General features: G+C 36.9%; 1 protein-coding gene across 26 annotated transcripts in view; it reads right to left on the reverse strand.

Moving 5' to 3' along the window:
* The window catches only part of NRXN1 (neurexin 1), a 699,771-nt gene that overhangs the window by 13,986 nt on the left and 672,684 nt on the right, over positions 1–13,101 (reverse strand). For 16 of the 26 annotated variants that reach the window (XM_051783683.1, XM_051783658.1, XM_051783665.1 and 13 more), the window contains one exon: positions 6,382–6,469. In XM_051783683.1, coding sequence (XP_051639643.1) covers positions 6,382–6,469 — 88 coding nt within the window. The remainder of the gene's footprint in view (positions 1–6,381; positions 6,470–13,101) is intronic. The other 10 variants (XM_051783684.1, XM_051783670.1, XM_051783668.1 and 7 more) reach the window with 1 other exon arrangement.

The raw sequence follows: 13,101 nt of genomic DNA on the forward strand, positions 1-13,101 counted from the left end.
TGTTTCAAAATGGTATGGCTGGCAAAGAGTAGAGATCAGCACTGGTACAATGGATCAACCATTGCCAATGGTACAATGGTACAACCATCAAACAATGGATCAACCTCATTTTTTAAGGTTATTTAGGAAAAAAATCTTTTTGATCAAATTCAAATTAGAAATGCCATATTTGTAATTCACCACGACAGATGCTAAGACCTCAGCCTGTTGACAAGGAATTAGTCCACTTTGCAATAAAATAATTTGGAAAAATGCAACATTTATTTTCTTTCTGTTCCTTTGGGGAGGGCTTTATGATTTATATATAAAAAAAATAAGCTTACGAAGTATTTTAACTTTATTTATAGGAAAATTAACCTATTTCTTAATCCCCTCAGTTCCTTTATGTATAGCCACAGTAAGTGCTAACATTTGGAAAGCTTGTAAATAAAGAATAATTTTCACCCTGTAGCAGCTTATGCAGAGATGTCCATGTGTATTTCAGCTAAGCATTTTAAAAGTCTGATTCAAGATAGTTCAGTGATATTTCTAGCACTGGAAATGCATACGGAAAACTACAGGATAATTGGACTGAGGCACAAATATTCCCTTTATGTCTTAAGCCATAATGAACACAGTAGCCCTATGAACTAACTGTAATTTTATTTTTCTTTGTTTCAGCTTCTTGCACAATATATTCGATGAAGAGCATTAAATAGGGCACTCACAGTGATGTATAAATTATAGGAGTCACTTCACCTCCTACTGCAATGTTATCTTGCTGCCAGATGCACCAGGAATACATTGCAGTAATTCGTGACAGGAAAAGAGGAGCAAAACTTCTAGTAGTGATCATAAACCACTCACAGTCTATACTTCACAGCTCTGCCTGTTAGAAAAACAGGTACCAGTTCTGGGACCAAACCTAAACCATCACAAGGTGCCTGAGAACATAGGGTTCTGAGCCATCTCCATCTATCCAACACGTTATCACACGCAGGAAGCAGTTTGCATGCACAGCCCCATACTGTTCTGCTCACGGGACAAAGCCTTCCCCAGAGCAGTGACCGAACTGTAAGAGTCATCTTAAGCAGTGGTTTTTTCACTCTCTTGGCTGCACTGATGCTTTGGAGATTTCTGACTGTCACCAGCAGTTTTCTGCAATGCAATGAGCATGGTCAGGATGTAGGAAAATTAAAAACATGCTCAAAGATCAGTCCATAATCATCTATCCTATTAATCTTCTTTACTTAATAATATAGGAAAACAACTGATCTCATTTCTCGCTCTAAATCAAGAATCAGGGCTAAGAAAGGTAACCAGTGCTACCAGTTGGTATAATCACTGAACTCTGTCCTGACTACTCTTATTCTTTTTTACTTAGAGAACTAGAATAAGACAAGATCTGATATCAATTAAACACTGTCTGGGGAAGTAGAAACCAAAAGCTGCCAGGCAAATCAAGGGATGATAAAGTATTTTTCTGGTTGCAACATGTGAAGTTCCATTGGTAGAAAGACACTTGTTTGAATGTGAAAAAAGCTTGTTTCTGTAAGACCCCTCTTTAACTTTGAAGGTTGTCTTCTGCTAAAACTCCTAAGACCAGCAAATGCCCTATATTCTAGCTTTAAGACTGCCAAAACCTGTATCTATCCCATTTCTGCTGGGGCTGTTAGGAGAAGTTTTCAGCCTAGTTTTGAGCTTAAACCTTTGTCGAGTCCCAAACTGGAGAAAGACTTAACTGTCATTTGCAGAAAAAGAAGTGTTTGTTTGTGTGCCTAAAACTGTAAGACTTTTTCCCTGGTTGAGACTTCCCTGCCATTAAATTCAGTCATTTCACTTCATTTGACCCAGTTTGGACCTCTCTGCCTTTTGGAACATTTCAATAGCTACAGAAGTGGTTAGGTAATAGCTAACAAATAAAATACCAGCCCAGAGTAACTGGAACAAATAAGCTGTGTAGCACAAATGCTCACTGAAACTCAGCAGAAATCAGACATCTCTACAGAGCTCAGCAATGGCTGGAACAGCAGTCTGGATGTGCAGGATGGCAAATTGTCCACCTGCAGTTTTATAAGTCTTCATGTAAAGTCAGTAAATTGTTCCAGGTCCCTTTTTTTTTGGATAGGTTCCCACTAACCTTTTTCATAACTTGTCTCCAAAATAAAAAGGCTTTATTATTTCTTCTGTGATATGAACTTGTGGACATATTATTTTTGTTTTGTTATTATCATCCTCAACCTTTGTGCTGTTATTAGTATTTAGAGTAGGAGAGGGGAAGGTGGAGAGACCATGAAAGCAATACATGTTGCCTTACTACACAAAACATAATGCAAACAAAATATGTTGACTAAGTTTTGCATGCTAATAAATTTGTTATGACTTCATCCAATTAGGGCACATTTAGCAGTTTGTATACCACAATGAAATCTGCAATTATAATTTTTGTGACTTTATGTTCCAGACAAGATGATGGGTTTGCTGCTCAGCAGCTCCTAATCTGGTTTACATTTTTATGTCCCATACGAAATTTGTTGCAAATTGCATCTTTCCATTTATTATTTAGAAGACAGGTGCACAGAAAGCAAAGCTGGTGGTGGCAGATCGGGACTTGTTAGCCACTACAAACTGCAACATAACTGTAGTAGAAAAGAAGCCCTATTTTATGAATAAATCTCACTAATTAGTAAAATCCACATAAGCAGCATTTTCTGTGATATATAGGCGTTCCATATTCAAACTGCTTTTTGAATAGGTTCTCATTTTTAGTTGAGAACTTTGGTTAGAAATAGGCATATTATGGGCACTCATCATGGAAATGTTCAATTATGGTTCTATCAGTAAAACTGCATGGGCTTTGGCCATTCCTTGATTGTATTTTTGCTAGAAAAACATTGACCTCAGAGCTCTGAGAGCATCATCTCTTGCCATGGGGTGGATTCCCTTTCTGAGTGACCATCAGAATCCCAGACTACAGCCTCTGAAGTGAAAACATAAAACTAAAATTGCCCTAACCATCAAATATTCAGCTTCCTAGAATTATTTGTTAGAAAACATTATCTTCACCACCATTAGTGGGGGCGTTGAGGAGTAGCTGTGGAGAAGCAACTCTGGTTTGCAAAAAAGGGTTAAGGGGAAAAAGCTGAACTGAACCACAAGAAGAATTTAAATGGAGGGACATATCCTTTTGTATCTCTTATCCCAAATTAAAAGAAAAAAAAATCATTAGTTTCTCACTCCTAGCAATATTATCCTTCTCTCCTTTAAGTTCCAACATACTGCTAGGAGTAGCTCAAACCCACATGGAGGCTGCAGTATTATCAAGATGGAGCAGTGTCTACCCAAATATTCATGATGAAAGGTCATTCATAACACTAAGTGACTAAGACCATAACAGCTTACAGAGAAACAGATATACTAGAAGTTAAGACTTCAGTAACCCCTTTGGTTCAGGCTGTTTCATATATGATAAAAGGACAAGGCTGATGAAGGCAAATTAACAGCTTTTAAAAGTTTGAGAGTGGGAGGATGAGTGACATTTTGATGAGAAGAATGACACATAAAAAGATCCAGACAATTGGGATTATGCAGAACATAATTCCTGTGCCAATCCACACTTTTTAAAAAAAGCAGTAGCAGTTGGGATCCAAAAAATGAAACAGTAAAACCATTCTCAAATAAACAAAAATGAGAAGTGTAGCTGGGTGATAAATGATAAGCTAAAACAGGAAAGCTAAACACTAGGATGTAAAGCTAATGGCAATGTTTTGCTGGAAGACTAACATTCACATTCCTCACCTGAACCATGGCTTGGACAGAAACGATAACCTGTCAGAAAGCTTTATTTCACCCCTCCCACTCCGGCACCCACCAGCTAAATGACTGTGCATGGCTCAGGACTACCAAGCACTGCAGCCCCAAATCTGAAACAACCTCAGAGAAGAATTATTCTGAAATGTCATTGGTTTCAGTGAGCTGTAAGGCTGAGAAATTACGAATACATCTTTAATACAAAAGACGCATTCTCAGAGGATTTGGGAAATTATTTAGTGCCAGGTAACCAATATACGGCTTTCAATTACCTTATAAAATAAAATAAAATCAAAGAAATTAAATGGCAATTTATCTACTGAACAGCACTGGCTGAATTAACTAAGGGAAGGAAGCAACTGGCATGAATGAGCTCAGAACCATATGAGCTACTGCAGTGGCTCATACTGGACAGGACAGTCTTATTAAACTCAAGAATTTGTAAATGAGAATGAAAGAACAGAAAAATATATCCTGGAAATTAATCCCAAGGATAAAAAAAAATAAAAAGGAAAAAAAGAATTCTTATCACAATTCCTGAATATCTTGATCATGATGTCTGAGACTTAGTGCAAGTGAAATGTCTTCCTGAGAGATAGAACACTGTCTAAGGTGAGTGTACCCACTGCTGCTCAGTTTTAAGAATGATCATTCCCATGACATGGCATTTCGAAAATTACTCTGAAATCTGTTTACTGGAAAGCAAAAGAAACCAATCCCAAAGCATTGTCATCACATCTGTAAATATCTTCATTCCTGGAAGAGCTCAGATGCCATCCCACAGGTCCATCAGACACTGAGACAAGTCATAAATGTCTCTGCTTTTACTTCAGTTTAAGTAAATAATTCTTGCATGTATCAGGCCATGTGACTTGAAAAAAGAACCACACATTTACATTTGAAGCAAAATTTCATTTGTCTTAAGGCTATGTAGACTGCCCCAGATTTTGGTGTTGTACTAAGACGGCTCTTAGTCACGATTTTGCATTAATATACTATTCGTGAATTAAATTGATTTCTACTTGAATTAAGTATGTTACTGAACAACAGTAACAGATCCTAATTTTTCTACTATTAAGTGTTATAGCAATTACCAAAGATTACCAAATTATCTAAAACAACTGATGTGCTACTAAATAGCACAGAATTCAAGGAAATAAGAAAAACTGAGATATATCTTTATGATACTACGAGCTGTTCACTCAGGAAATGTAAAAGCTAAACCAAGCCAACAAAGAAAGTAGGAGTAATCCATTGGACTATCTGGGATTTTTTTGAAGGTTACAGAGTAACATAACTCTTCAGACTGATATTAGGAAGTTTTGCAGTCCTTTCACCTCCATGATAAATGTTCAGATTTTTTGAGAAGGTATGTAGTGTTTAATTGACCATAACTGAATATAATTGAACCTTCTGGAACAGGTTGCCCACAAAAGTTATGAATGTCCCATCCTTGGAAGTGTTCAAGGCCAGATTGGATGGGGCTTTGAGCAACCTGATTTAGTGGAAGGTGTCCCTGCCCATGGCAGGGGGTTTGGAACCAGATGACAATTAAAGGATCCTTCCAACCCAAACCATTCCATTATATCACAGAGAAGAATCTCCGCTATTCAGTGGGAGTAAGAAAGATATGGTCAAAACACCACAAAGTTTTTCTTCCATGGAAAATACTAGAATGTCAAAATATTTTGTTTCTAATCAGAACTAACACATACACTCTGAATAGTTTTGGTCTGGAAAAAAGCCATAAAACAATTTGAAATTTGAGACTGTTGTATTCTATGTCTTCAGGTTTTATCTACCTATACAGTATTTCATACCACAAACAGTAATTCAACATGAACTCAACTCTACCTTCCAATACTTAAAGGGAGCCTATAAGAAACATGTAGAGAGACTTTTCACAAGAGCATGTAGTGATAGGACAAGAGGGAATGGATTCAAACTGAAAGAAAGTAGATTTAGATTAGACATTAGGAAAAAAATTCTTTACTGTGAGGGTGGTGAGGACCTGGAACAGGTTGTACAGAGAAGTTATGGATTGCCCATAACTTCCCCCAAATTCCTCTGGAAGTGTTTAAGGCCTGGTTAGATAGAGCTCTGAGAAACCTGTTCTAGTAAAAAGGTGTCCCTGTCCATGGCAGAGCATTTGGAACTAGATAATCTTTAAGGTCCCTTTCAACCCAGGCCATTCTATGATTCCATGACATAACACAATATTTTAAATATGGTACTTTTATCTCATTTGGGGGAAATGCTTAAAGCACAAACAATTGCACCATCTTTCTCTAAGTGAAGGTGTACCCTCTTTATCACTACAACATAGTTGCAGGAGCCCTAGAATGCCCTTCCCAGTTCATTCTCAGGTCCTTAATCAAGCCATAACCTTGCTCAGATCATGACTTATTAGTGTGCTCCCATCTGTTGTCTTTGAGAAATGGATAGCAAACTCTCCCTCTCTGCCATGTGTAGAAAGGCCCCAATTCACCCTCTCTTTGCTGTGTAAGAAAGGACTGTCCTGCTAGATGGCGCCCTGGGGGACCGGAGCATGCAAATATGAAATAAAAGAAAGTAATAAAAAAGTTGACTAACCTAACCCACCTGAGCTCGGCTCACAGGGATCGATGTCCTCATCATCGCTAGGACATTCAGCCGAGGCCACCAGGATGTCATCTGTAGTCTGCAAAGAAAACAAAAGTCAAATAGATATACTTGAATTGACTGAACATGTTGTAACACTCTTGCTCGGATTATGCAAGGCCCAGAGCATTCCAGAATTAACGTGCAATGGCACGGTGACACTCTCCAGCTCTGTATTAATGGGACTTTGCTTTTCAATTTGCACTTGTCAGTTTTTAGAATTGTGTTAGATATCCAGTGTAGGCACTTAAATGTTTTCATATTTTTTTGTAATAGGAACAGAAAGTAGAAGGACAAATATGTATATTGGGGCTGTTGGTCTTCCCTCTTTATCTCCAAAATCTCTACTGTGATATTACTGAAAACACTGAGGGCATTAAAAAACAAGTCAAAATAATGAACTGCCTGCAACTGTTAAAAATGCCTGCAACTCTTACAAATGTAGTGATGCTTTCTCCATTAATTGCACTTCCTTTCTCAGATGTAGAGCCAAAAAAAGGAAAAGAAGAAAACATATCTCTTATTGAGTTGAAAACTATTTAATGGAAAGAAAGTCAAGGAAAGAAAACAATAATAAATGTATACAGTGTAAAAATTATAACGTTATTTTCTTAAATATGTGAGAATATCTTCTTTTCTTAAATAAGTGAAGTATTGCCCGACTGCTATGTTTAGGTCCAAAGGGTTCTAGGAACATCTGCCCAAAATGCATTTGGATAGTTCTTTGCATAAAGAAATCAAATAAATCAAGAAAAAGGAGACAAAACAGGGGATGTATGATACAACACACCATAAAAGAAATTGTGGAATTCCTATCTACTGCTTCTTACAGTGCAAGAACAAGGAGATATTTAATGAAACACTGAGGCAATCAATCTGAACCTGAAAAAATGAAATACCTTTTCAAGCCACCTCTGGGAACAGTCATTGGGAAATGCAATAAGAATATCTAGAGTTATTCAGGGAAATAATACTAGGGAAATATAAACTGTCATGCACTTGGTTGTTTCTCAAGACATCACTAATGAAGTTAAGAAGAAGCTTTTCCTATGGGCAAGACATTTCATAACTGTCCGTTTCAAGCTCCTGTTCACCTCACCGAAGGAAATACAGGAAGAGAATAAAATACTACATCACATTGAAACAAGAGGCTAAGGACACAGCAGGCAAAAAGCCATTCTTGGATTCCTGTATGATATACATACCAACGAGGAGATACAGCCCATTTCACTGAATGTGAAGTTTTTTTTCTTTATCTCTCCCTGAGTATAGAGGAGCGACATAAAACACATGAAAGTTTTCCTTCATCAATTTAAATATGAACATGTAAAAAATTTATTTCTGTGCAGGAGGGCCAAAGGCTAACCAATGTTGTTTATCATTATTATTCTAACAGGAGTTTTAAAGCAAAGCATATTACAGTAATAGGCTTTACTTTGTCACGCTTCAAGAATATTAATGAATATACGCTCTCAGCACTTCTGTGAAGTAGGAAAGTGATACAGGAATACATTCATTAATATGTGAGACATAACAAAGAAAAGCCTATTATAATAGTAATATATTTTAGAGGCAGAAGACTGGGACATAAGAGAATGAAGTAACTTGCTGAAGGTAACCAAAAAAGGCCATAGACAACAGCTACATTTAGATGCCATAATCACAAAAATTATCTTTCCTTATAGCTGAGAAAATTTGTAGCTGGGGGAAACAACTCTGTAAATCTGTACTGCTGCCAAAATTAGCTGGCAGATTTGCAGAATTTGAAAAGACATGAAAAAAGCATTCTAGTTGTCCATTCTTTCTACCATGTAGAAAAACTAAGTTATAAGAAAAAACAGCTGCAAACATCCTCCTCAATTTCTAACGTCCACTTCTCTTCCCTAGATTACAACCATTTAAGATTGAAAACCAATACCTTAGTCTCCTTCTGGAAAAGTACTTATGTTTTTCTTTAGAATCACAGATAAGTATAATGAAAAAATTAACCGAGTAACCAATAAAGCCTGCATATAAAAGAATACGTAAACCCCACAACTATTAAGTATAGGAAAGTACTAATAAGTACATAAAGCATCTCCCAAACAGTTTCAATTTGGTCAGTGAAGCCACACTGTCATATTTTTCCTTCTACCCACAACACTGGAAAAGACTATACTTTTATGACCTGCAACCAGAATTCCGAACATTTACCAATTGATCACTGAGAAACTCTACACAAATACCATCAAACTCAGAGGTTACAACCAGAGAGAATCACATGCATTCACAATAGCATGAAATGATGATTCGTGAGATCTACTGGTCTAACTGGAACGTTGTTTAAGGGTGCTTTGGTACATGCATGGTTGAGTCACCCTTGTAATTTGAGTGATCTGAAAAGAAAGGATCAGACAGATTTATAGAATTATTGCAGTGTCTCTGATTATTCTTGATATAGGATAGCATGGTAAGACTGTAAGTAACTCTACTTTTTTTGTACGGTTTGCAGTACATTCAAAATTCTGGAAATTCAAAATTACTGGAAAAATAATACACTTTAAGTATCTTAATGTCTGAGAGATACTTTGCTCAGTTACTCATAAGAGAGTGTCAAAACTGTCTTTATAAAGTGACACTAATTCCAATCTACAGAAAGAGTATTCATACTTCTACAAGAAGAAAGGGATGTTCTTGAATGATAAAAGTGCATGTATATTATGGGTACAGAAATGAATAGCACCTTAAATAAATGTGAATATAGCACATCAAGAAAGACCTCGTTAATGTCTCAGAATATTAAAGGAAGTAATGTATGTTTCAAAGTCAATACTCGGTATAAAACTAATTTTCTTGCAAGCAATAAATCAAATATCAGTAGTTGAATAAGAAGTGAAGTGATAAGATGGTCTGAAAAGTGTTTTTCTTCAGAAAAATATGTCAGGAAGAATTTCAGTTTAAGTATCAGTTAACAGACGTGTCACAACTTGCGCCTATTCTCCCCTTTCCCCAAACCCAAATACCTTTTTGTTGCCACTCTTACATATTTTTAACAGAAAAAAAAGGCAAAGGAGTTGTGAAAGAAAGTGAGATGGCAGCGACCAAACTACAAACGAAAGCCATTGGTCTGGTTAACAGAATTTAAAATGGGATTTAGAATTAGCTAAAACACTAGAGAATATAAAGAATATGTAAATTAAATACTAAGGGCCAGTTGCTGGAGTTCTGTCTCCATAAGAGCTCTGACTGACAGGAATTTACCTGAAGAGAGAAAAGGATTTAGACCTAAGGGTGTCAGACAGCCACAGGGTGCAGATCAATAATGTAGGATAGAGTAATATGTTTTACTTACCGCACATTATCTTTTCCTCATGCTTTTTAATTCGGATAGGAAGATTTAAAACAAATCAGTTCTCCTAAGTGAATTGCCATTGTTGCTAGCACTATGGCTAATTTACAGGACACTGCTTCAAGCATTCTCATTAATCAAGGATTTAAAAGTCAGTGGAAAATCCCTTATTTACAGTGAGTGCCTAATAGGATAACATCCAACTGGTATCATCATAATACACGATCGGATTAGAATGTCTCTTGGGCAAGTTGTTCAAATTCATTTAAGAAGTGATACTCCAGTTGTAAGAGATTAAAAAAAAATATTAAAATAGCAGGTGTACAACCTAAAAGGCCAGGCACAATTTCTTTTGATTGCATCTTCTTTTCTTTGTGTATTTTCAGAGACTTTTCAGATTTGATTTGCAGATATGGCTGTACGATTTAAAATGCAGTCTACTGTAAAATGTAGATTCTTAAAAAGTTGGACATATGTACACATTTCAGAAAAAGGATGACAGAAAAAGCTTAAAATTAACATGCCAATATAAAAAAAAATGGACACAAAAATTCCATATTTAGTAAAAGTAGAAGTCGCTGCATAATGTTAGTTCTGACAACTATTCAGGGGTGTGGACCCTGAAGGAATAGGTCTTGCTTACAGCAGCCAGGTCTGCTTGCAAAAATAAAGAATTTGGGACTTGTCTTTCAGCCAAGAGACAGTTTAAAATATCACCAATCTGCCACCTTGCCTGAGGAAGGAAATGGTGACTATTTCAAGAAAGCTCCTGGCCAGATGAAAAAATGATGCTGTAGTCATGGCTTAAATACAGTGACAGTCTGTAGCTTTGGATAAATATCAAGCTGTCTCAGAGGTTACAACCATGGGTTCAAAACTAGTACGAGGAAATATGGTTGTGCCCTTTTAATAATGCTCTTTGAATGTTATGTCATTAAAAGAAATAACTGCAAATGAATAAAGGAAAGGAATTTTTTATTATTGTTCACTTTTAGCATGACTGGCCATCATATATACCATCTTATTCAGTTTTCATGTATGAAGTCTGCTATACCTGATGGTACCAGAGAAATATGACCTAAAAATTAAATCACCAATCTGAGTTGTGCATTCATTAACAGTAGTAGTATTCCACCAGCTCTCCTTTAAATCATAACACCCCACAGGCTACTCTGAATATAGTTTATTCCTTTCTTGTTCAATAATATACCTTATCTCATGAGAACCGCAAGTAAATCCAAATTACACAATAGTTAAAAACTAGCAGTCGTAAATTATTACATGAATTACAACCAGTACAACCGCTTGTGACTACTGTTTAAATTATATTAGATGAGAACTTCAACTGTGTAATTCAGAATTACTCTTATTTCTTTGTACAGCTTCGGCGCTGAGCGATACCAGAGGCAGGAGACGTTGTGCTTGGTGCTAAAGGCAGCTGGAAGGCAAGGGCTCTGTTCTGAGGAGCTGAGGATTTGGTTTTGAACTAGATGCAACAAATGAGTGCGAGAGAGAGCAGAGGATGAGAAGGACCAAGTGAGGATGCCACTGATAGGCGCTAGTGGTTATGCAGGCTCTGATCTAGCACATTTTCCAAAATTATGTTTCCATAAAGCAGGAAGGAAGGTCAGGAAGAAAGCAGGCAGAGAGGAAAGCCAGGCAGGAGCCCGTGACTGGCCAAAGAGAACAGATGGTGCCTGGAGAGCACTGCTGAGGCTGGAAGCCTCTCTGAGGAAACTCAGTGTGTTTAGAACCGTCTGGTGAGTGCAGAGATGAAGACAGCCAGGGTGACGTGGGAAGAAGTAGACAGCACCAACACCTGATGGTTAAGTTATGGGAGGATGAAGCCACGTTGTGTTGACAGGAGAAGTAACAAAGAAAGTGAGAAATTAATGGTAAGGTCATGGGAACAAAGGGGACAAGGCAGTAAAAGGGGAGAGCCAGGATCTGAGCCAGTCTCTTGATATCAAGAGACTTGTTTATGTGAAGATTAATGGGAAAGAATTCAATGACTATTAGCAAATGGCTGTCTGAAAACGTACTTTAGGATGCAGGACTAGGAAATTAAACCTCTAATTCTCCTTTTCTGCTTTTCTAGAACGTTTAGTTATCACATCTACTTAAATTATGTCATTTTTCCTCCTGAAAACAAAGTTCATTCAAATACTTGCAATTAAGTTCAGAGAGAATCAGCTACAACTGATATTTAAACATAGAAACCTGCTTCAGCTTAGCAGAAGTGTACACAGCTAGAGCCATGGTATAAACAAAGGTTTTGAAAACCCAAAAGATATACACCACTGTCGTCTTCATTAGCTGTGCCAAACTCTCCTTGAAAAATATGGTTCAGGCAAAGTTTACAGAAAGGAGCTGGGAGTAGCCATTTTGTACTTTTGCACTGGACACATTATCTTCTGAGGCAGTGAGGGACTTTCTCAAAAATTAATCCCTTGAATATATTCCTTTCCCCCCCTCTTTTTCCTTTAAAGCTAGGAATAAAGTAACCTAAACCAGTGGGAATGCTGGTAGAAACCAACAGGGCATGAAAAATCACAAAAGACTTCATGTGGAAAAAATCAAATTTCATTTTTTGGCATGGTATTAACAGCACAATTTTCAAGTAATTTGAATTTAATTTTCAGTGTATGAAGCAGATCTCAATGACTGGTTATTGAGACGGTTGTAGAAAGAAACTTGAATATGTCACATTAATCAGGTGTACTCCTCAGCTAGCTTTGCCCTGGTGTTAATTATCTCCCACTGCATGAGGCAGTTTGCTGAGGAAGATGCAATAGTGATTTAACAGTAATATCAGCTCTAGATGACATGATGTTTAAACAACTGCCTCTAATGTTTTATTTAATCTCCTATAGGTCAAACAAGTACATGTGCATCAATTACTGCTTGTCCACCCACATACATAAAGTATTTTTTCTGCATCGTGCTACTGGAAAATGTTATTTCTGGACATGGGTATTAAAATGCTAATATTTCAAGCACATACACAATATTTATTATATCTTTTGCTAACTGCTGACATATTATTACCCTGTAATGTGAAAATACGCGATCGAAAATCGAAACACTTTCTCATAACTGGCTCTCATCTAATTAATACTATCATGTTATTTCTTGAATTGGTCAGTGTTTGACACGTGGGAGAAAGCAAAAGCCTTGGTTAATATGTTCCTCTTGCAGAAAAAAAAAAAGAAAAAAGGAAACCTCAAGGATATATCAACCAAATACAATAAGGCTTTTCAGTTAGTGAAATGAGTGTTGTAGAAATTAAGAGCTGAGGTGTAGGTAAAAAGCTCAAGATGATGCCTTGAATGCCCTGCAGACCA

The sequence above is a fragment of the Manacus candei genome, unplaced genomic scaffold, assembly GCF_025592945.1.
Source record: "Manacus candei isolate 608988 ecotype Guabito, Panama unplaced genomic scaffold, ASM2559294v1 h1tg000017l, whole genome shotgun sequence".
Classification (NCBI taxonomy): Eukaryota; Metazoa; Chordata; class Aves; order Passeriformes; family Pipridae; genus Manacus; species Manacus candei.